The sequence below is a fragment of the Aptenodytes forsteri genome, unplaced genomic scaffold (assembly GCF_000699145.1).
Source record: "Aptenodytes forsteri isolate BGI_AS27 unplaced genomic scaffold, ASM69914v1 Scaffold271, whole genome shotgun sequence".
Lineage (NCBI taxonomy): Eukaryota > Metazoa > Chordata > Aves > Sphenisciformes > Spheniscidae > Aptenodytes > Aptenodytes forsteri.
Window position 1 is genome coordinate 555,246 of NW_008794602.1, and position 21,412 is coordinate 576,657.

Consider the following 21,412-nt stretch of genomic DNA (forward strand, 5'->3'; position numbering starts at 1 on the left):
GGCGGGCGGCGGCGGAGGGATGGAGCCGTGCCCCGCAGAGCAGGGGTGCCGCAGGCCGGGGAGGGAGGCAGCCGGGCGGGAGAGCGGCGCGGTCAGTGAACCGGGAGCGGGAGAGACGCTTTGCATCCTGCCCCGCTGCTCCCGGTCAGCCTCGCTCCCCGCTCAGGAGCTGCGGCAGCTCCGCACCCCCAGCCCCCCGCCCCGCCTCCCTGCCCGGCTCCAGGCTGCAGGGCACCATCAGGGTGGCTGAGAAATGGCAAGTCTCGGAGGAGGCTGCGAGGGCTGGGGCAGCTCGGGCTCGCAGAGGCTGAGGGACACGACTGCCGGCTCTAAATACTTCGGAGATAAACGCTGGGGGGGGGGAGAAGAACTACTTAAGCCGAGGGACGGCGTCGGCAAAAGCGCAAACGTGGGCGAGCAAGCCCCGAGAACGCTGCAGCCGGGAGGAGGTTCCTCCGCTGGGGCAATCGGGCCAGAAGGGCTGATTTTAGGGTTAGTCGGTTGTGGTGCGGTGCCCTGATCTGCAGGGTGGGGGGGTCGCAGGGAAGGTCTCTTCCCGGCCGGCTTTTCTGTGCTTGTGCCGAAGCCAGGGCTTCGGAGGCAGCCTGCCGACTTGGATCAAGGGAAGGGGAACATCTCCCGGCACGCCGGTGCCTCAGGCCGTAGCTGGCTGCCGCGCTCTTGCGGCAGGCACCCAGCGGCTGCGTTCAATCCTTCTCCGGCAGGAATCGGCAGAGCCCTGAGCACCGGCTATTGTCGCCTCTGCCACGGGAAGTTCTCCTCCAGGAGCCTACGCAATGCTTTCGGGAAGGTGCCTGTGATGGGGGAGAACTCGGAGAAGCAGCGCCGCGTGGATCAGGTCTTCTTCACCGACTTCCAGCGGCTGGTCGGCGTGGCGGTGCGGCAGGACCCCGCGCTCCCCCAGTTCGTCTGCAAGAAATGCCATGCCCAGTTCTACAAATGCCGCAGCGTCCTCAGGACGTTTATCCAGAGGGTGAACGCGTCTCCCACGGGCCATATAAAGTCGAAAGGAAAGTACGTTGCATTTCTTTCTTCCCGGGAGTTATCGCGAGCGGTAAATTGCCGTGGGTTGACACGCGGTCCCTCCGTAACCCCCGAGACCCCACTGTGCTGTTCTGGCTTTTGCAGGAGCGGCGCAGCCCAGGCCCAGCCGGGCGCGGAAGGAGGTGCCTCCTGTCTGGGTGAGTGCCCGCTCCCGGAGCCGCTTTCCTTTTCTTTCTGTGATGCCATCAACGAAGGGCTGGGTTTTACGGGCGTCGAGGAACGACCACCCGGCAGGGCGATTCCTGCGTCCCTCGGCGCAGCCGTGCCCCGCTCCGGCTGGTCACGGTTCCCCCTCCTCCCTCCTCCACGAGCTCTCCCCTCCGGCTCACCAGGAGGATCCTCGCTGGCACCGGCCTCCCTGAGCTGAGCTGAAGAGGCGCAGGCTCGCGCGAAGAGCAGGCGGAGCGGGTTTGGGTGGCAGCGCCGGGCCTGTCCCAGCCGCCATCGAGAAATACGCTGTAAAATACAATTTCAGCTTTCAGCTACAATTTCAGCTGTAAAATTTAAAATTATACAATTTCAGCTGTAAAATTAATGATATTGGCGGTTGACGGGACTGCCCCCGCCTGAGTCCATCTGGCTGCGGCGCCTTTAGGGTGTCTCCCGCCCACCGTCTGACGCAGGAGTCCGGTGCAGCCTTGGGGGGAGCGGGTCCACAGCCCCGTCCCCTCCCCAGGGGGGAGCGGGTCCCTCCCTGTCCCTCCCCGCGGCTGGCTGTGCCCTTGGCTGGCCCAGGGGACTGACGGTGCGCGTGCTGCCTCTCCCCTCCGACAGTCGACCTGATCACCTCCAGCCCCCAGTGCCTGCACAGCCTGGTGACGTGGACGCACGCGCATGCCGGGAGCTGCCCCTCGGTGCCCAGCCTGCAGAGCGTGCTCTCCTCCGAGTACTGCGGCATCATCCGCGCCGTCTGGGGCTGCGGGGACGGGCACGACTACGTCATGGATACGGATTCGGACTGTAGCACGGTGCTTGTCGACAACGCCTTGTCTGTCAAACGGGAGTGGAACAAGAGCACGGCGCAGCGCTTGACTGACAATGGGGCTGGGGCAGACAATGCCGAGGCTGTTTCTGCTCCCAAACCCCAGCATGCTCCAGCAAGGACGACAACTTGCCAGCAGCCTGCAAACAAAGGGACCACATCGGTGCCGCTGAACGTGGAGAACGAGCCGCCGCAGAACAGGGATTCATCTCACTCGCAACTGGACAGCACGGCCTCCTTGCAGGAGAAAGCCCTGCCGCAGCCCGTGTCGCCGCTGAGCAGTGCCACAGGTAAGGGATTTGCCTTCTGATCTCCCTCCAGGCCTCTGGGGAAGGGCAAAGAGCCGGAGAGCTGGCCCGGGGAGCGATGGCGGGGCTGGGCCCCCTCCTGGGGGACCGCTGCTCCTCGGGGAGGACGCAGACCCCGGCTGGCGAGTGCAGGTTGCCCAGAGAACCGCCTCCGACCGGGGACGCTGAGCCTTGGAGGAGGGAAGGGGGAACACGGGTTCAGCCGACCGCGTCGCGCAAAAAGAACCGGTCTCCTCGCCCCGTGCGCTATTTCCCCCTCTGATAGAGGGGCCGAGACTTGGCCGTTCCTTAGCAGGCTGCGCCCGGATGGCAGGACCCCGCTGCCTTGCTCTTGTCGGGGGACGTGTGCCCGTCGAGCGGTGCAGAACGGTCGCTGGTTCGCCGGCACCACGTTTGTCAGATGTTTCTTTCCGCTCAAACCAAACCCCGTCCGTCTGCCGGCAAGGAGGGGTTTCCCCGACCCCGCTGCAGGTGACGCCGGACAGCAGGAGCCCCTTCTGTCCGCAAAGGAGAGTTGCCGGGCAGGCTTGCTCGTGGGCCGAGTTAACGTGGGTTTACTGCTGAACTCCCCCAGCCGCCACTTCCAGAAGAGAGGAATTAACACCGATTTTTGAGTTAGGGAAGTCGGGCTGCCTTCAGCTCCGACGGCCACGGGAGGTGTCCGCTGCTGGAAAGAGGAACGGCAGCTGGGACTCGCCTGGGGACGAGTCTTGCGGTTACGGAGCAGGTGTCATGGGGGAATCCAAAAGATGCTCGTGGGAACTCCAGGGTAAAGGCTCTCCCGTCCCTGGAGCGCGGGGAGAGCGGTCTCCGAGCACATGAGACACGGAGTTTCGTTTCGTTTAAATAATCATTAACTTGTCGCGGAGCACGTATTTTTCACGTGGTATGAGCCGCCACGAGTGAACCCCGAGTGGCTGGTTCCTTCTCAGCAGCTGTCTCCGCTGGCTTGTTTTTGCTGCTTTTCCTTGTAACGCACCGTGTTCTCCTTCATTCCCTAGGACAGTTGAGTGGGAAGCAGGTTCTGTCTGCAACGTCGGATGAGCGGGTAAAAGACGAGTTCAGTGACCTTTCTGAGGGGTGAGAGAAGAGTGGGTTTAAAATAGCCTAAATGTCTTCTTTGCCAGTGTGAAATGACCCGCCTCGGAGAGCTCTTTCTCCCCGAGTGACCTGGCCCTCGAGGCCCCTTGGAACCGGCGTCGGAGGCGCAGAGCGGTGGCTCTGCAGCGGCTGTGATGAAGCTCACGCCGCTGAGGCGCTGAACTCCCCTCCTCGCTGCCTCTGCTGCGGGGGGGGGAGGCGGTTCGCACAGCGGCGCGCCTGTGTTTGCACGCGCGCGTGCCCTCCGCGTTCGCTGGCTGCTTCCAGCAAACCTGGTCCCGTTTCGTTCAAGGACCCTTTGCTCTGGGGAAGGAACCGTGCAGGGGCGGCGGGGGCTTGCTCGGTCCTGGGTGGTGGTGGAGCCGCTGCTCCAGCCCCTCGCCGGGGCAGGGCTGCCGAAAGCTCCTGCCTCGCCTGGGAGCAATTCCCCTTCGTGGCTGCTCCGGGCTGGGGCCGCAGAGGAGCGGTCGGTGCGGGAATGCAGGCAAGGGGTGGCACTCGGAGAAACCACCCCGTTTGCCCACAGGGAGAGCGATTAAATGGGAAGCGGGGAGTGGGAGGGACACCGGCAGCTTAGCAGCCTTTATGATCAAAGATTTGGCTAAATCCTTCAAACGCAGGTCTTTAAAGTGAGGCTTGTAAATAACTGATAATTGAGTCCAGTCATTCCGAGTCTAAAGTACCAAATGGCCGAGAGCAGACTTATTTCAGTGTGTCAGCTGTCACGTTACACGTGCCGCAACAGTTCATTGCCTGTTTCCTGGCTTCAGAATCGCTTGCTTCTTGTACGGCTTAGGACTTAAAAGGAGGAAAAATTAAGACCCAAACCTATGTGGCTGCTGCGTATCAGGAAATACAGAATGACCTGCAGCTTAATTAACCTGCGCCAGACAATTACATTACGTTCTTGCTTGGCAAAATTACTTCTCCCAGTAGAGAAAGCGGTGGCAACATCCCTCAACAACGAATAGATCTTTTCAGAAATGGCCGGTTTTTGTTCTCCTGACAGCGGTTCGATTACTCTTGCAGAGATCTAGTCCTAAAAGGACCCGATTTTGCTATTTGCTGTGTTCACCGGCGCTGTATTTGCTTGGGGAGATTACGGGGGAGGAGGACACGTGGAGCCTCGGCTGCTGTGCCGTGCTGTGGGGGAGATGGATGCGCTGGGAACGAAGAGCACGTATTGCTGCTGCTGCTGCAGACGCTGGTGCTGAAGCGCCAGCCCGGTGCTGTGTCAGTAAAGGGCATCTTCTCTCTCTCTCAGGGACTTCTTGAGCGACGATGAAAATGAGAAGAGAAACGTGCAATCTTCAGATGACTCCTTCGAGCCTTACCCCGAAAAGAAGTAAGGGGCTTACTGCGTGGTTAGCAGAGCTCTCGGCGGACGAGCGGGAGGGCTGGCGCCCGCCTCGGCTCTGCTTGTGCCGGGCTCAGCTGGGCCAACGCCATCGCTTTCCTTCCTGGCCTCAGTTCTCTCCACGTCCCTGCCTGGAGGTCACAGCGCTGCCCTAGCACCCGTGTTCCCTGAGCTCCCCATCGGGTTGAAGCTGGGCCGCGTCCCTCGTCCTCAGGCCCAGCACTAATTACCGCAGCGTGGCTCACGTGTGCCTGACGGTGTGCGTGCCCCTGCTTTGCCAGGCCAAGCTGAGCCATCAGGCCGGCTGTGACGCTCGGGGACGATTAGGTGGGAGGACTAAAACCAACATCAAGTATTAAACCACTGTCCTTCTTCCTTCTTGGAGGGTTTCTAGCAAGAAAAGTGACAGCAAAGAAGCAAAGAAGGCGGAAGAGCCCAAAATAAGGAAGAAGCCTGGGCCTAAGCCAGGCTGGAAAAAAAAAATCAAATGTGAAAGGTAATAAGGAGCAGGCGGCAGCTGAGCAGCAGCCCCGCGCTCGGCACGCTGGCTGACGGCAGGCCTCTGCTTTGCAGGGAGGAGCTGCCTACCATTTACAAGTGTCCTTACCAGGGATGCACGGCCGTCTACAGAGGGGCGGATGGCATGAAGGTGAGTTCAGGGTTTGCTCCTGTCTCAGACCGGTGGCTCCGAGTGTTACAGAGCGGTTTCCGTACGAGGAGAGGATCTGTGACAGATTTAACTCGCCGCCTAGCTCCGCAGGAGGCGGCAAGCGACCAAACGAAGCAGTCGGAGGCCTCCTTCTGTGCTCCCAAAAGCAACGGGAGCTGCTCTGGCTCTGCGTGCTCCTCCTGTTCTGGAAGCCGGCCGCTGGCTCGGCAGCAGCCCTTGGAACAAGCTCCGCTCTGCCCGGTTAAAGCCCCTGCCGCCAGGCTTAGATTTGGATGCAAGTCTCTGGTTTTTCCACAGTGAAGCAGCGCTGACGCGCGAGCCTGCCAACATGGGGGGGGTGTCTCGTTTATTGGGGGGATCCAAGTTTTTCCACTAGGGAAAATGGAGGCCAGCGGTTAGAAGCTCTGTCCTTTCTTTACAGAAACACATCAAAGAGCATCACGAAGAGGTTCGGGAGAGGCCCTGTCCTCATCCTGGCTGCAACAAGGTGTTCATGATTGACCGGTACCTGCAGCGTCACGTGAAGCTCATTCATACAGGTGTGTCCCAGCGGGCTCCGCTCACACCAGGCGACGGGTGTTGCAAACACCCAACGATTCATTGCACGAGGCTTGTGCAAGACCGTGCAGAACGGCCTGCCTTGCCTGTAAACCTGTAACGGGCCATCACGCGGGGGACGCGAGGCAGGGGGAGGAATTCAGGCTCCACCAGTAAGCGCGGGCAGCTGCCCGTATGCATTTCGTGTACTAAGAAACCGGCAGAATCGATGACTGTCTCCCTTTTTACATTGCAGAGGTACGTAATTATATCTGTGATGAATGTGGGCAGACCTTTAAGCAACGCAAACACCTCTCGGTCCACCAGATGCGGCACTCGGGAGCAAAGCCCCTCCAGTAAGTGCACACCAACCATCCGTTCATAGCTAAGAAAAGGGACAGAAGGGGTGGTGAAGTTCCGCTGAGCTCTCGCAGTCACTGACCTTAGCGCAGAGTAATTCTGCGATACAAACCCTGCCTGTAGCTGGCAGTCTCCTGGCTGAATCACTTTAAACGCTCGTCCACAACGCGTGCGCCAGAGCTTCCCCTTGCTGAGCAAGTCTTGCATCTCCTCCTATTCCTGTTGCCCTTCAGCGTTCAGCAGGTGAATGCTCGGCTACCAGAGATGAGCTGCAGGCCCGAGGAGGAGAATGGTGTTGCGTGACCAGGGTAGTTGTAGGAGATGCTGTGAGCAAGCAGCTCTGAGGCTGCGGTCGTCTTCTCGGGGGGGGGGGTGACAAAGAGCGAACGCCACAGCTGCCCCCTCAGGCCCGGCGCTAAGCCCTTTGCCTTGCAGGTGCGAAATCTGTGGTTTCCAGTGCCGACAGCGAGCGAGCGTCAAGTACCACATTTGCAGGTGCGAAATCTGTGGTTTCCAGTGCCGACAGCGAGCGTCGCTCAAGTACCACATGACCAAACACAAAGCCGAGACGGAGCTGGAGTTTGCCTGCGACCAGTGTGGGAAGCGCTTCGAGAAGGCCCATAACCTTAATGTCCACATGTCCATGGTGCACCCTCTGACCCAGACTCAGGACAAAGCCAAGCCGCTGGAGCCAGAGCCCATTCTCCTCCTAAATACTTCAGGGACTTCAGAAAGCCAGGCGGTAAAGCCAGAAGTGACTGCACAGCAGGAGCCCACCTGAGGGGGACAGGGATGCTTTCCCAGTCCAGCCCCGTAGAAACCATGCGGCAGAACGGAGATTTTTTTTATCTACATTTTAGTCTCCCAAAGAACTCAGTGGAATTAGCTTCAGCTTGCTCAGAAAAAGCTTGTTATCATGCTGTGATTCTCCATGCTCACGTCTGATTCAGCAGTGTTGTACTAAGAGTCTGTCTAATCCCAGGGGAATGGATGTTCGGCAGCACCCCTTCGTGGTCCCCCTTCTCCCCACGCGCACAGTTGTAGAAACAAAGTTGGCCACAACTGTCCCCCGCCTGCACAAGCTGCTGCCTGTACGGAAGTGCCCTCGGGTGGCTGTAAGGGTACACAGGGCAGCGAAGCAACTTCAAGCAGACATTTTGGTTTTTTTGGGGGGGAAAAAAAAAAAATTATGATTCCCAAAGCAAGTCTAAACTGAAATTTGTAACCTACTTTTTATTGTAACAAGAGCTTCATGGTTATGCTTGTAATAAATTATTTACAAAGTAATTTGAAAGAAACAGCACTGGTGAGAAAGGTAGCACCTCATCTGTCCCTTCGTCCGTAGTCAGGGTGTTCCGTCCCTCAGAACAGGGCCAGCTCTTCGTCCAGCTCCGTGGCCACGGCAGGCCTGGAGAAGTGCAGGAGGCTGGCTCCCAGCTCTGGGTCAAGTTCTTCACACGCGTCCAGTAGCTGGGGAAGGGGGCAAGTAGCCAGCGTTAGACCTGCTCGTGCTTCCTCAAAGGGAGTTACAGCAACACTAGATCATTCTGCTGCTTCTTGGCGAGGTAGAGGAGAGGGAAGCTGGTGCCGACTCACACAGAAGTAACACGGGCTCGTGGCTGCCAAACTTCAACGCCTGCCACTTAGCTGGGCTTGGTATTTCCCCCAAGACCAGGCATTAAGGAAGCGGCGGGAGCGAGACTGCGTGAGGGCAGTGTTGTTGCCAAGAAAGATGCAGCCTGGGAGAGGGAGGATGTGGCTGTAGCACTGATTGAGCAGCAGGTGTCCTCCACCGCTCCCAAATGTGTTACGGAAAGGCAGCGTGTGTCAGGGGTTAAGCAGGCAGCACCGGTACAGGATCGGCGCGGCAAGGAAGGCTACGCACGCAGGCCCTGAGCAGCAGCAGCGCTCCCAGCTCTCACACACTTGGGAGGAGAGAAAAAAAAACAACCACCAAAAACCTGAACGCACCGGTTGTATGTTTCCAAAGCTTCGGGCAGGGCATCGCGGGATCGCACCGAGCAGGAACCGCCGGGCCGTGGAGATCACAAACAAACAAAAACCTGAACGCACCGGTCGTATGTTTCCAAAGCTTTGGGCAGGGCATCGCGGGATCGCACTGAGCAGGAACCGCCGGGCCGTGGAGATCACCTCCAAGGGATCCCCCTGGAGAACACGGAGAAGAGAGACACGGCCCGTCAAGGCCAAGCGCAATGTCACTTTCGGCTCTCAGTCCCTGCCTCCAAAAGCGAAACAGGAACCACTACACGGCACCTAGGGGCTATTCACAGGTTAAGCAGATCACTAGATCAGTGACGACCTTCACCCTGAGGTCCTGTGCAAGACAGTGGTGAGGCAGCTTAGGTTTCGGGCAGCAGCAGGACAGCAGCACCGGCAGCTTCTCTCAGCCCCAAGGTGCAAGCAAGCTGCCCGCAAAGGCAGCCGCACAAGCTACCTCTGCTCTGTACAGGAAGGCGGGAACAAGAGGGATGCTGCAAGTGGCAGGGGGAAGGGATAAAGAATGGGATGCACAGTTACAAGAGGGACAAAGAGAGACTGAGCTTCACTCACGTGCTCTGCGGGGTCTGGGCTTTGCCCCGCTTGATCAGACTGGGGCAGGTCTTTCCCTTCCACGAAGAGCCGAAGCAGCTGGATGTACAAATCGAGCGCCACGTAGAGGAAGGTCTGCTCTCGAGTGAGCAGCTCTTGGTGAAAGCACGGGGTGAGGCTAGAGGAGGTCACACACCGTGTCCGGTTAGCACCGGTTCCGTGGTAGACTCAAACGCATAAAGACGCAAGGCAAACGCAGCCGGTGCTGTTGCCGCTGTCTGTTTTACAAGTCCCATTGTGTGCAGGGCCACCTCACTGCCAGGAGCACGAAAGGCAGCCAGGGACGCTCCTGTTTGGAGCACAAAGCTGAAGGGAAACTTCTAGCAGAAGATACGGGGCTCCTTAAATAGCAATCCTGCCCTGATCAAGTATTCTCTCCTGCACAGCTCACCTACGGGCCAGCAGTACCGTTACCTCTGCACCAGCTGCTGTACGTGCAAACCCTCAGCCACATCATCCCTCGCGAACACCTCCCCTCTGAGCCCGGCAGGGCGTTACCTGTAGAATGCAACAGGCAAGAGCCGGACGTGACGGTCCGAGGCTGCGCTGCGCAGGACACGGTATTTTCTAGGGTCTGCAAGAGCCAGAGAGAAGCACTAAGCATCTGCAGTGGTCCTCACGCCACCTCGCGTACTTCCACAGCAGCACAGGGGCTGCACGGTTTCCTTCCAGCCCACAATAAACGCTAGTGCTTAGCTGTGGGGACCCCTGAGAGAAGCAAGCTGTCCCCTCTGAGGCTTTCTCTACCAGAGGGAACAATACTGAGTGTCAGTCGTTCCCGATCGTCAGCTGGGTCACCATACTGCAGGGTAGAAGCGGGATGTTCTCGGCTTTTACTCAAGCAAGTATTTTTCGTGCTGCTTACAGAGGCCCATCTGTTCCTTCTTACAGGTACATTCATTAATCAAAGAGGTGGGGCATGCCTGTCCAGCACCAAACCTCGCCTTTCCACCCCTTGGAGGCAGGACTCGCTCACCTTTCTCTGCCGAATGGAAGAGAAGTGGCCAGGACGCTCCCCTCTCTTCCAGGTGTTGCAAGATCTCCAGGGACCATTCCAGAGACGTCTGAAAATCCACTCCTTCCTGGGCGTCAGAAAGGACAGGTCTAGTTCGTCTTAGGCTTTAGTTGCATCAAAGCAGAAAGGAACCCCTCGTAAGAGATCGTGTACACGAAGTGCTCTATTAAAGGACCTTTATGAATGTAGCCCAAGTCCTTCCCCTTGCCCGGCAGCCTGGATTCCCCCCGGGCAGTCAGGCACCGGAGCGATGCAGTGCCTTCATCACCAAACCAGGCCGCGACAGGGCTCAGTTGAGAACGATTTGTGAGAGAGGGGGAAGCGGTCTCAATGAGCAACCGGCTCGTCACCAGCACGCTTCCCAGCGGTGCTCAGCACAGAGCCACTGCACGTCCTGCACCGACCCCACCCTGCTCCCCAGAGCAGGTTTTTTCCCCCTCTAACCCATCTAGTGACAGCGCGTCTTGGGATTGGTTTTGGTTTGGGTTGTTGGTTGTTTTTTTTTTACATTACTCATTTTACTTGGAATAACCTCCCAGATCTGTTTGCTCAAGATGGTTTTTTTTCCCTCAATGGCTCTTCCTCCAGACTCTCCCCAAGGCAGACGATGAGACCAAATGATTATTTTTAACTTGAGTCTGCTCCCTGATCCAATCCGTTAGGTGACTACGCAAACGGCTGCACTTCAAAGCTGAGAAGACAGCGAAGGGACAGAAACAAGCATTCCTAGGCGGGAGGATGCTTAGGGCAGACTGCTGCTGGAAGAAACTTGTCACCTTTGCTCCTTCATTTAATAGCGTTAAATCATTTGGAAACCAGCATTTCTCCTCGCTGGGGACCCCTTCTCCTGTGAAATACCACGTGAATTCTCCTGTGAAATTCCAGCGTGAGGAAAAATGTCATCTAACAAATGGGAACTGCTACGCAAAAGCTAAGGGAGAGAGATGAGGTTCCTGCGCTACCTGGGAGGTGTAAAGTCTGAAAAGGGAACTGAAAATAGTAAGTCATTCATGAAGAGAAATAAAAGCTACCGTAGTGAAAGGGGAGATAACGTCAGTTAGAGGAAAATACAGGTTTAATCTGATAGGAACAGAAGGGCTTTCAGCAGGCTCTGTCTGGGATGTTGCTGATGCCCTCCTTCTGGCAGAACAAGCTACCAGCCTCCACGGCACCGGTACAAAGCATTTTTAGGCAGCAAACCAAGTGGATCAGACACGTTTAGTGTCATGAGAATTGCCCCAGGGCTGAATTTACCTTTGGCGCTATTTTTGCTGAGATGAGATCCATGAGCGAGAAGAACAGCAGAGAAACAAGAAGCTGCAAGGAAAAGAGACTGCCTGTTAGTTATATCTGCGGTGGTGACTCAGAACTTGCACTTTCCAATCAGGAAATAACACTTCACAAAGCACGTTCCCAGGATGGACCTGGATGAACTACAAGCACTGCTGTTCCTTCCAGGTGAAGGCAGTGGGTTTGAAGAAGACAGACTGCAGCCTGACATCGTTCATTGCTTCTAAGGGTAAAGTCCACACTAAATTCACTGTTCTCGAAGCAAGGCTTGCTGCAAGTCAGACAACAGATGACAACTTCTTCCGCATACAGGGAAAACCGAGCGAGCTACTGCAGATGTAAGCCTGGAGGAGAGCTCATGTCGGTCCACAGCCGGCATGCCACCAGCAGATGCTGTGCAGCCTCCCATCTCAGCAAGCGCATCGTAATCCTGCCCTGACACACGCTTGTTACAGCTTTTCTGGACCCCTACCACATCCCTTCCTGCCGCCCTCCTCCTATCTCAAGGCAGATTTTTGAGGTGAAAGCCGCTGTTATTCCACATGTACTAAATGCTCATATCAACTTAGTGACACCAGTTTCTGACTAGCAGCTTTTGGCTCTAGACCAGTATAAACGGTGGAGGAGTCAATCCCATAGCAGGAGGAGCTGCTACCGTAACTGCTGCCCGGAGCAATAAAACTTTAGAGTAAACAGCAAGGCACAGGTTCCGCTTCAACCCTATTTACCTGTGAATGTCTCAGTACAGGGACACTCCCCACACTGAGCTCCGGCCCCGGCTATCCCCTGGAAGATCAACAGACAGAACTGCCAGGCAGCAGCCCAGCTTCCTCCTCAGCAGAGCACTTCAGAGAATTCCCGTGCACGGAGGGCACTGAGCATGGCAAAATGGAGGAGGCATTTCCTGGAACAGACTTGGGAGAACCCTCAGGAGGTCTGTTCCTGGGATTCCTACAGCACGTCTTCCCAGAGCCCTTACAATGCCTGCACTCCTGTCTCAACAAACTTTCTGCGTCTCCTTAACCTCCCAGCCAAGATGCCTGAGCTAAAATCCACAAGGACTGCTCCTTTGTCGGAGGGAGGGGCGATCCTGGCACGCCAAGGATTGAGCTCTCAATCTCTGCAGCACCCTCTCCAGCTTCAGTTTTTAAAGCAGCTGTTTCATAGCCCTCCCCGACTTCACAGAGGAGCCAGTATCCGAGTTAAAAGTTTAAGTTTGGAACAACTTTGCCTCTAGGATAAGTATTTAGCAACTGGTAATTTACAGCTACGTTTTATCAATTGGCCACCAGCAAGATTTCACAACAGGGTTTGCCAGGGATTCAGCTGTATCTCAGGACAACCATTTCGCAGTTAAAGGCATTCTGCTTCTAGTTTTCAAGTGTAGGGAAGAGCAGACATTTAAAATGCACCGTCTTGCCTGCTCTGTGTCAGTCCCCAGCCTCTTCAGTGCACTTCTCTCTCGTCCGCGTGGTGACGGCTGTTGAAGAGTACAATGGAGGAAGGCAGCCAAAATCCAAGGAGGGCCGGAGAGCGGGAAAACTGCTCCTGAAGAAAGGAAGCTAGGAAACGAAACCAGCACGTCATGGTTTTGGAGGGAAAAAATAAAATTAAAAAAAGAAAAAAAAAAAATCACAGCTGTGAATGAGGAGGAAGTCAGGGGCTGGGCAAAGGGTGCAGGTTTGTGATTGGGACAAAAAAAAAAAACCTCTCTTTTTTTTTTCCCCTCCTGCAGTTGGATGCTACATGGAGACAGTTTAAAAAAGAAAAGTCTAGAAAGAGGCAGCAGCATTCCCAAATCTCTTTCATCAGAGGTTGGACAGGTAGTTAACTGTATACACCACTATGGCTAATGTGATTATTACGTTCAATAACCTGCAAGGAGATTCTTATACTAAATTCCCAGCTTTTGGAGAAAAGTTGCAGGACGCTGAACAGACCAGCGTAACAACAAGTAAAGAAGGAAGCATACAGCAGAGAAGCAGTCAGCAGCTTCAGGAGATCAGAGATTCACCAAATCCAGGGAGCAAAGGGTGCGGCAGCTTAAGCAAGTGACTCAACACTGTGCTAAAGACTATTTCCAGTGTTTGTCTAACAAGGACTCTGCCTTCCAGTCTCCTCTAAAAAGATTCTCTTTTCCTTATGGTGAAACACTCTGACCCATATTACACAGAAGGCCAGACTAAATAATTATAATGACCCATTTTGAGTTTAAACTCTACAAAGGCATCTGTATATAGCTGTCCTACAAGCCTCAGTCCACGTTAGCATTTCATCCTGCCTGCTGAAACCCAGCCTGCCTCAGAGAACAGGCATCCTGGGCGCTGATCCCTCCGCGAGCAGGTTCTCCTGCCTGCAGATCCACGCTCGGTTCCTCGCACACACACCTGGTAGCTGAGGACTGCCATTCCCTCAGTCTTTCCAGTTCTTCTGCAAGCGGAGCCCCGAAGAGTCTCTTCCACTGAGAGCAAAGTACTGGCTCCAGCCTCGGCCACCAAAGCTAGGAAGAAAGACGGAAGTCAGCAGCATTAGTGGTGGTGTACTTAGTAGTTGTTTGCAGTCAGGTATGCACGCTACCTCAGCCCGGTACTCAGAGAAAGGGTCCCCTCCTCGCCCTGTAATGAAAAAGTCCAAGTTGTACATACACACATAATAAACATGAGAAGTTGATTCTACAGAAGAGCAGCCAAGGTGGTGGAGGGTCTAGAGCACAAGTCCTGTGAGTTGCGGCTGAGGGAACTGGGGTTGTTTAGCCTGGAGAAGAGGAGGCTCAGGGGAGACCTTATCGCGCTCTACAACTACCTGAAAGGAGGTTGTAGTGAGGGGGGTGTCGGTCTCCTCTCCCAAGCGATAGAACGAGAGGAAACGGCCTCAAGTTGCGCCAGGGGAGGTTTAGATTGGACATGAGGAAAAAATTTCTTCACCGAAAGGGTTGTCAAGCGCTGGAACAGGCTGCCCAGGGAAGTGGCAGAGTCACCAGCCCTGGAGATATTTAAAAGACATGTAGACGTGGTGCTCAGGGACGTGGTTTAGTGGTGGACTTGGCAGTGCTGGGTTAACGGTTGGACTCAATGATCTTAAAGGTCTTTTCCAACGTAAACGATTCTATGATTCTAAGTTTCACATTCTGGAAATGCAAAGAGGGTCATTTGTGACCGTGTTCATACCACAGTTCATACCACCTCCTCTAGCAGGACCACTCATGGTAAAGGAACTGTTCCGCAGAGGTGATGTACATGCTTACCACATGCAACAAAAACACGTATCCCCATGTAAAACGGTGCATGAAGAGTTACGCACAGGAGAGAGGAAAAAAGAAAAAATCTGTGCTTTATGGACTTTTTGGTTGCTTGGCATGTAACAACCAGCCCCCCTGTAGCGCATCTGAAACCAAGACAAGTCTCCCAGCTTCTCACCCTTAAACAGCCTCTGTTCCACTTCTGTAGCGACACTCCAAAAACAAGGCTGCACGCCCAGAGCTGCGATCAGCGATACCAAGGGTTCTAAAACTCTCTGCAATTTCCCAAAGGCGTTGAGAGTTACTACCCCCACACTTCACAGTTTATATTAAATGAAGTTTAAAACAAACGCTCTGAACCGATACTGAATTTTCATCGAGCACTCTTAAGATGAAATATGAACAGTTACCGCTGCAGAGAAGAGCATAACGGGACATTTGGTTTGACATGCTGTTAGAACATCATCGACCCCTTCTGCTGAGTCCTCGCAGTCCAAGCTGGCATTAAGCAGGCCCTGGAAGAGGATAAGTTACAAGATGACTACACACATATGTCTTTGCTGCTTTGGAGTACCTCACCAAGCCATGTGTAAACTAATCAAAGATAACTGTAGGGGTCAGCATGGCCCAGCAGAAGAAACGTGTGCCCAACAGCTTCTCCTTCCCCCACCAGCTTTGCTGTATTGTATTAAAATTAATCTCTACCACTACCTCCTCCAGCTACTTCTTTTCACTTTCCTGGATTACTGCTCTTCTTTTTGGAATTTACACCAACAATTCTCAAAACAAGGGTACAAATAGCACATCTCATTGCTAAGAATAGCATATAGTCAGGTATCCTGGTAAAGAAACGTCTACTCCGGCTAGCAGTTACCCTGAAGAAGTGAGCAGTGATGTCGTAGGAGAGCGCATACCCTCTGGAACAGACATTCTTCTGTGGGGAGACAAGGAGAGGGGAAAAAAAAAAAAAAAATCATTCCTTCCCTTTTGAATTCCAATTTTCTTTAAACATTTTGGGTGTCTGGCACAACAGGACTCAGATAACGCAAAATCACCCTGTGAGATCCCGAGTATCGGTTCAGAACACAGAAGCTTCGTTTCTATATAAAGCAACACCACTGACCAGGCAGCGCTTTACAGTCCCAGCACGAGAAAGCAAATCAGACGGCCCTGCTTACCACGTGGTGTGGGTGGCTGAGGCAGTTTGATTAACAGTCTTGGAATGAATGGAGGTTTCTGGCTGTGCCTAATACGACAGTGCAGGAGGGCTTGAAAAGGTCATCAATCAGGATGAATAAATAGAAACGATAGCTATCCTCGGAGCATGAAACAGTGCTCTGAGGGACCTGCGAGTCAACTGATCGGCGCCCAGGAAGCCGCGGGGATGTTTCTGAATGTTTCTCTAGTGTACGTAACACAGGAGGATGAGCAGGATCTCACTCTACACTCAGCAAATCAGTTTCACGCTCTGGCATGACAGAGAAATCGGAGAAGAGCTCATGCTCAGTCCCTTACTTCTAGGCCTCCACGGGAACACTGCAGGTTTCTCTCTTACCCACTGTCAACAAACGAAGAGCAGGTGGCACAGAAGGACAACGCATCCGCACGAGAGAGCACCCCCAAGGCTGCTGCACGTGCGTGCGCACCACACATACCTTGTCACGAACAACGCGACTGGAAAGAACACTCCTACTGCTCGAGAACTGGCCAAGCCACTACCAGGCTACTCTGCGATCACCCACTGGTGATTTTACCCCTGGACTGTGCACGCCCAGCTCCAACCACTGATATGCTGGCTGGCCCCACCCCAGATTTGCCTACACTGTTTCCCAAGGATTCTCTCTCAATAGCGTAAAACGCCACCACGATTCCAAATGAACGAACCCAAAAGTCACCCTACAGCAAACAGTGTGGAGGGGACCCCTGCAGAGCTAGGGCCTGGAAAGTCTCGAGCATAATGAGTTGAATTATGCTCAGGCTGCCCAGGGAAGTGGTTGAGTCCCCATCCCTGGAGGTATTTAAAAGACGAGTAGATGAGGCACTTAGGGACATGGTTTAGTGGGCATGGTGGTGTTGGGTTGACGGTTGGACTCGATGATCTTAGAGGTCTTTTCCAACCTCAATGATTTATGATTCTATGAATCTCCCTACATTCTGACATAAGCTAAGTTTGTCTCAGTTTTGGCTGCATTTTAACCCCTGTCCTAAACCCAAGCTTAAGGTCTTTATCTAGAGCATTCACCAACGAGAAATTATCGTTTGGCTAACGACACATACCAGCTCCGAGTTTACAAAACGAAAAAAGTCTTCACAGTCCAGCGTTGTTTTCTTTCCTTTTCGACAAGTCAAGATCAGAGCGGACGCAGGGAGCCCTACCAGAATCCTTAGGCAGGGAAGAATCAAAACAAAATTGAGGTTACCGTCAAGAAGAGAATCAGACGCCACACTTGGGGCACGTGCCTTCGATATTCAGGGGAGTTTGAGAGTGTGTCAAACGTGAGAGATCTCAAACACGTTGACAGAAACTGCACAAGGAATTTTTCCAGTTGCCCAGAAAGAAACCTGCATTTCAATGAGGTATACACACCACTTTCAAAGATACTATCAATGGCTCACAAATGGAAACGCACACCTAGATTACAGCAGCAAATAGAGTAATTTAACGATGGGTAACGCAAGTGGTGGCATTAAGAGTGTTGCTGGCTGTAAACTGAGCCCATGAAGATGTGTGGTCTTTGAAATCCAGTCTACTGGCAGGGGCAACTCGTAGCCCAAGATGGCACACTGAAACGCAGCTAAGTCACGTGGGTACCAGGGAATAAATCTCTCTTGCGTAATTGTTACCGCGACATATAGCGTCATTTTCATTTGCTGTGGAATCACAGGGGAGGCTACCCAACCACGCGGGTACACGCCGCAATTGCTTTGAACGGCAGTTTTGTTCGAGGCGTTCCCAGCCCTTCAGATCTGCATTTACCTTCTGTGCAGCAGCAGCTCCTGCTGCCTCCATAACTGCTCACCCAGAGCAGAGCCATGATTTCTGTCTTTCAACCTCTCCTGGAGAATCTCAAACAGGCAGTGTCTCTGGGCATCCAAGCAGCCAGAAAGCAACTTTCGCCTGCACCCCAGCTCCACTACCATCTCCTAAACGGGGAGGGGGCAGGGGGGGAAAAACAGTGTTTGCCAGGGCTACACACTAGTTTGCATTCAAATCCTCTATGTTTCTCTGAAGTAATACAAAGAGATCAAGAAGAAAAATCTCTCTCTCTCTCCGTTTCCATGCCACTGCTCACATCTGAGAACCGAATGTCAGCCTTGTACACACTGAGGTATTAGAAAAATACTTTGACCGGTCAAATTCAAGGATTGAACATACAGATAGATACACATCAAAGTCTGAAATCACCTGCAGCTTGCAGAGAATATCGGGATTGACTGACATCTTTGATTGGCCACAGCTACCCAGGTCCGACCTGAAATTAAGAGACACACCAGGTAACTAACCCTGTTAGCCCAGGAGGGTAACACAATTCAATTAAAGTCAAATGGCTTCAGATGAACATAAAGCTCTAACATTAATGTTCCTTAAATAAGCTGTAGGTGAGACAGCAACTCCCCTCTAAACCTCCCTCCTTATTTTCTAGCTTCAGCCACTTCCTCAGGGGCATTAATGCTTGTCTGGCCAAACAAATCTAAATACAAATTCAACTTAAAACAGACAGACAGACTAGGGACTACCTGTGACTGCAACCCCAGACCTCTGTCACCTAAAGCAAGATTCTTATGCAAAGACTGGCGAGTCATGCAGAGCCACCTCCCAGCTTTCACAGCCAGACCTGTGAGAAGGGAATCGCTTCCACTCAAGGAAACCCAACCCCATGTAAGGCACAAGCTCACAGCTCCTAGCTTGCAAGGTCATTAGCAGAACCGTCGCTTCTGCAGAAATGCAAGTCATGATACAGAATACCTTTGCGAGGAATCCAGAATGGTGTTGATAATAACGCCACAGGCCTTCTCCAGGTCTCCGTCGCAGCCACCAGAAGCAGAAGGTGCAGGAAGATACCACTGATAGATGGCCCAATAATGGAAATCCTGTCTGCAATATTGAAAAGGAGAATTAGGAAATCTATCACGGCATTTTAACGGTGCCCTTCCCTTGATGTAAGAGGAAGTTCACGCACCAAGTGGAATGACAGATAAAAGCACCCATATATGTACAGATATAAAAAGAGTCATCCACCAGACACCACATGTCCTGATGTCAGCCGTCTCTTGCTTCCGGAAACGGGGAGGTTTTGTGAAAAGTTATTTGGGAGGACTGCACATGCAGGCCAGAGGTTATCTCGGTGAACTTCCTCAAGTGAAAACACACGCCTCGTTCTAGCATTGCTTGAACTCTGGACAAACCGTAGTAGTCAACAGGCATTTGTGTCCCGCAGCAGCTTGTTTATTTGCTTCCTGATCTTCGATGCTTTGTCCTAATTCGGGTGGGAAAGGCTCTTGAACTATTCCCTTTGCAACAGAGCCCCTCTGCACTTACCTTTCCCAAGCAGAGAGAATATCCTTTTCAGGGTACACTTCCAGCTCCAACAGCAGCCACTCCCTGAAAGACAACTGGGAAAAGCAACGATTTAGGTAAGAGGGCAGACCAGCAAGGCAAGTAACTTGTGCAGAACAGCCACCTTCTTCCCAGCATAAAAGCCACCTTCACCCACACCCAGACACAACTCCGTGCAGATTAAGAGATATGAAACAGGAGACATCAACCCAAGGAAGTTCCTGCACTGTTTCCCTTGCAAGAAATCTAAACTAAAACCCCACTGGCATTCTAAAATTTACTAAAAGCAAGCCTATAAAGCATCTCTCGCACACACCCACCCACACCCCTTTGACATTTCCAAACAAGCTCATCTTGTTGAAGTCTAGATACCAGAATGAACGTATGTTATTAGAAATAAATGCTAAAATGAACAAAGCACCATAGTCAGACAGACTGGTATAAGCATCAAAGAAAGGTTATAATGCAAAGGTATTTTAGCCTTGTACATCAAGCTAGCCAAGCACAAGGAGTCATTCTAGTAACGTGACAGACTCCTCTGCACAAGGACAAACTGGTTTTATATGAACTAGGTTAAAAAAAGAAATCCTGTCAAGTCAGACACATCGCAAGGATGGTATAAAGAGAACAGCTGAGACGTTAACCTGCTTCATAGCAAGGCAGAGCCGAACAATCCAAGATACACAGGTCGTTGAGAAGAACACTGACATTTAGACAAAGCACCAAAAAAAGCAAGCGAGTATTTTCAGTTATTGACTCACCATCACTTCATAGACAGTACACGGTCTTAGGAAGCTGAGGTTATGGACAGCCCTTTTCTCTACAGTTCCTGATCATTTTCTTACTGATAAGGTACACCTTGTCAAGCTTTCTGCTTTTGCAATAAGCAGGACACAAAAGCTTTACCTCTAGTTTTCTATTTCTGCCTTATCATCACCATCGAAATCTACAAACAACATTGAGCACATAACCTAGCGCACGTGGTATCTTCAGCTGTCAGACCAACTTTTCAGGCACTAAGTTTTTACAAGAAGCATTTTATCGCCAATAAGGAAATTGCGAAGAGCAGATCTGAAAAACGAGAATTACGGCGTGAACTTAAGTCATGGAAAAGATTTATACCTGGAATGCTTTTTCCTTCAAGAGCTCTTGAAAGCATGCTTGCTTCCATAAACAGAGGCTGGCTCTTTTGTAGTTCAGAGAGGGGCATGACAGGGAACTCCAGATTAGGTCCGTTTTAGCCTCCTCGCACAGGATTCCGCGAGCTTCCAAGCACAGCCGTGGCACGATGTACTGCAGCTAGAACAAAGGCATAAAACCCCTGCACATTTCCATCACACAAAAAAGGTCCAGTGCAACCTCTGGTTGTGCGAAGCTGCCAAACAAGCAGATACACTAGACTGTAAGATGGGAGGGTACAAAGATGCATTTTTATATAGTTTTCTTTGTACAAGTTACAGCTGCACAGGAGTCGGCAGTGGGAAATGGAACTGAGACTGATCTTTCTCATAGGTAATAGCAGAACTTTTTTCCTTTTACCTTTTTAACAAGGCTAGGAGGAAGCACGGCGCACAAATCTTCACGAGGATAGGATGAAAACTTGCACATAAGATAAGATGCCGCTGCAGTGCAAAACCTGATAGAGAAAAAGAACGAACTCCGTTACCTGGTTGGTTCAATCATATCTTTTCCCACTCACGAAAGTCCAAAGTCAAAACAAAGACTGAGCGTTAGAAATGCTTTTAACCAACGTGTCCCAAACCTATTTGCTTTTGGGACCACTTCTTTTTATGTGTTCCCAACCCCAACTATATTAATGGCACCAATTTCAGAACCAGAGACTAAACTAAAGCCTTTGACAGCATCCAGTCAGTCCTTTCTCCAGCAGGCAGTACAACCATCAGGATGCCATTTCACGCGGGACCACCATCAGCCTGTTTCTCTGTGTAGCGCCTCTGTGCAGCAGAATCGCCTACGTACGCTCTGGAAATCCTCCGCAGGAACACGGGAGCTTTACCAGCACCCCTCCTGTGGCAAATCTTAAACCCATCGCCTGGAGAAGCAAGGACATGTTGGATGCATGGTCTCACCTCATGCAGAAGGCAAACGACTCTTCCGTCCTGCACACCAGCAAGCAGTTCCAGTACTCAGAAACGGAAAGGACGCTTTCAGGAACGGGCTGAGAAATCCCCAAATTGGCTTCCACTTCAGGAATTAAAGCTCTGGATTCACTTAAGTGGATCACGAAAGCTGCTAGTCCTAAAATATGAGCATCATTCAGGGAAGGACCCTGCAAGCCAAACATAAGTAAAGAACTGAAG

The 21,412-nt window shown here is 52.6% G+C and overlaps 2 protein-coding genes across 2 annotated transcripts in view; one reads left to right on the plus strand and one right to left on the minus strand.

Moving 5' to 3' along the window:
• The first annotated feature begins 253 nt into the window (after positions 1 to 253).
• On the plus strand, positions 254 to 7,696 carry ZNF276 (zinc finger protein 276). The gene is made up of 11 exons (XM_009273093.2): positions 254 to 506; positions 726 to 1,035; positions 1,150 to 1,202; positions 1,840 to 2,337; positions 3,357 to 3,435; positions 4,721 to 4,801; positions 5,199 to 5,309; positions 5,387 to 5,462; positions 5,905 to 6,022; positions 6,277 to 6,376; positions 6,876 to 7,696. Exons 1-11 carry the CDS (start codon positions 254 to 256, stop codon positions 7,159 to 7,161), a joined length of 1,965 nt encoding a protein of 654 aa, XP_009271368.1. The 3' UTR covers positions 7,162 to 7,696.
• Positions 7,697 to 7,711: 15 nt separating this feature from the next.
• The window catches only part of FANCA (Fanconi anemia complementation group A), a 38,038-nt gene continuing 24,337 nt past the window's right edge, over positions 7,712 to 21,412 (minus strand). Inside the window, exons 26-43 of the mRNA XM_009273075.1 lie at positions 21,182 to 21,381; positions 20,631 to 20,727; positions 20,214 to 20,390; positions 19,074 to 19,147; positions 18,501 to 18,629; positions 17,940 to 18,006; positions 17,511 to 17,677; positions 16,811 to 16,916; positions 15,408 to 15,467; positions 14,944 to 15,048; positions 13,683 to 13,795; positions 12,716 to 12,857; positions 11,260 to 11,322; positions 9,967 to 10,072; positions 9,489 to 9,564; positions 8,982 to 9,108; positions 8,454 to 8,546; positions 7,712 to 7,850 (exon numbers count right to left, since the gene is read on the minus strand). Coding sequence (XP_009271350.1) covers positions 7,743 to 7,850; positions 8,454 to 8,546; positions 8,982 to 9,108; positions 9,489 to 9,564; positions 9,967 to 10,072; positions 11,260 to 11,322; positions 12,716 to 12,857; positions 13,683 to 13,795; positions 14,944 to 15,048; positions 15,408 to 15,467; positions 16,811 to 16,916; positions 17,511 to 17,677; positions 17,940 to 18,006; positions 18,501 to 18,629; positions 19,074 to 19,147; positions 20,214 to 20,390; positions 20,631 to 20,727; positions 21,182 to 21,381 — 2,010 coding nt within the window. The 3' untranslated portion in view covers positions 7,712 to 7,742. The remainder of the gene's footprint in view (positions 7,851 to 8,453; positions 8,547 to 8,981; positions 9,109 to 9,488; positions 9,565 to 9,966; positions 10,073 to 11,259; positions 11,323 to 12,715; positions 12,858 to 13,682; positions 13,796 to 14,943; positions 15,049 to 15,407; positions 15,468 to 16,810; positions 16,917 to 17,510; positions 17,678 to 17,939; positions 18,007 to 18,500; positions 18,630 to 19,073; positions 19,148 to 20,213; positions 20,391 to 20,630; positions 20,728 to 21,181; positions 21,382 to 21,412) is intronic.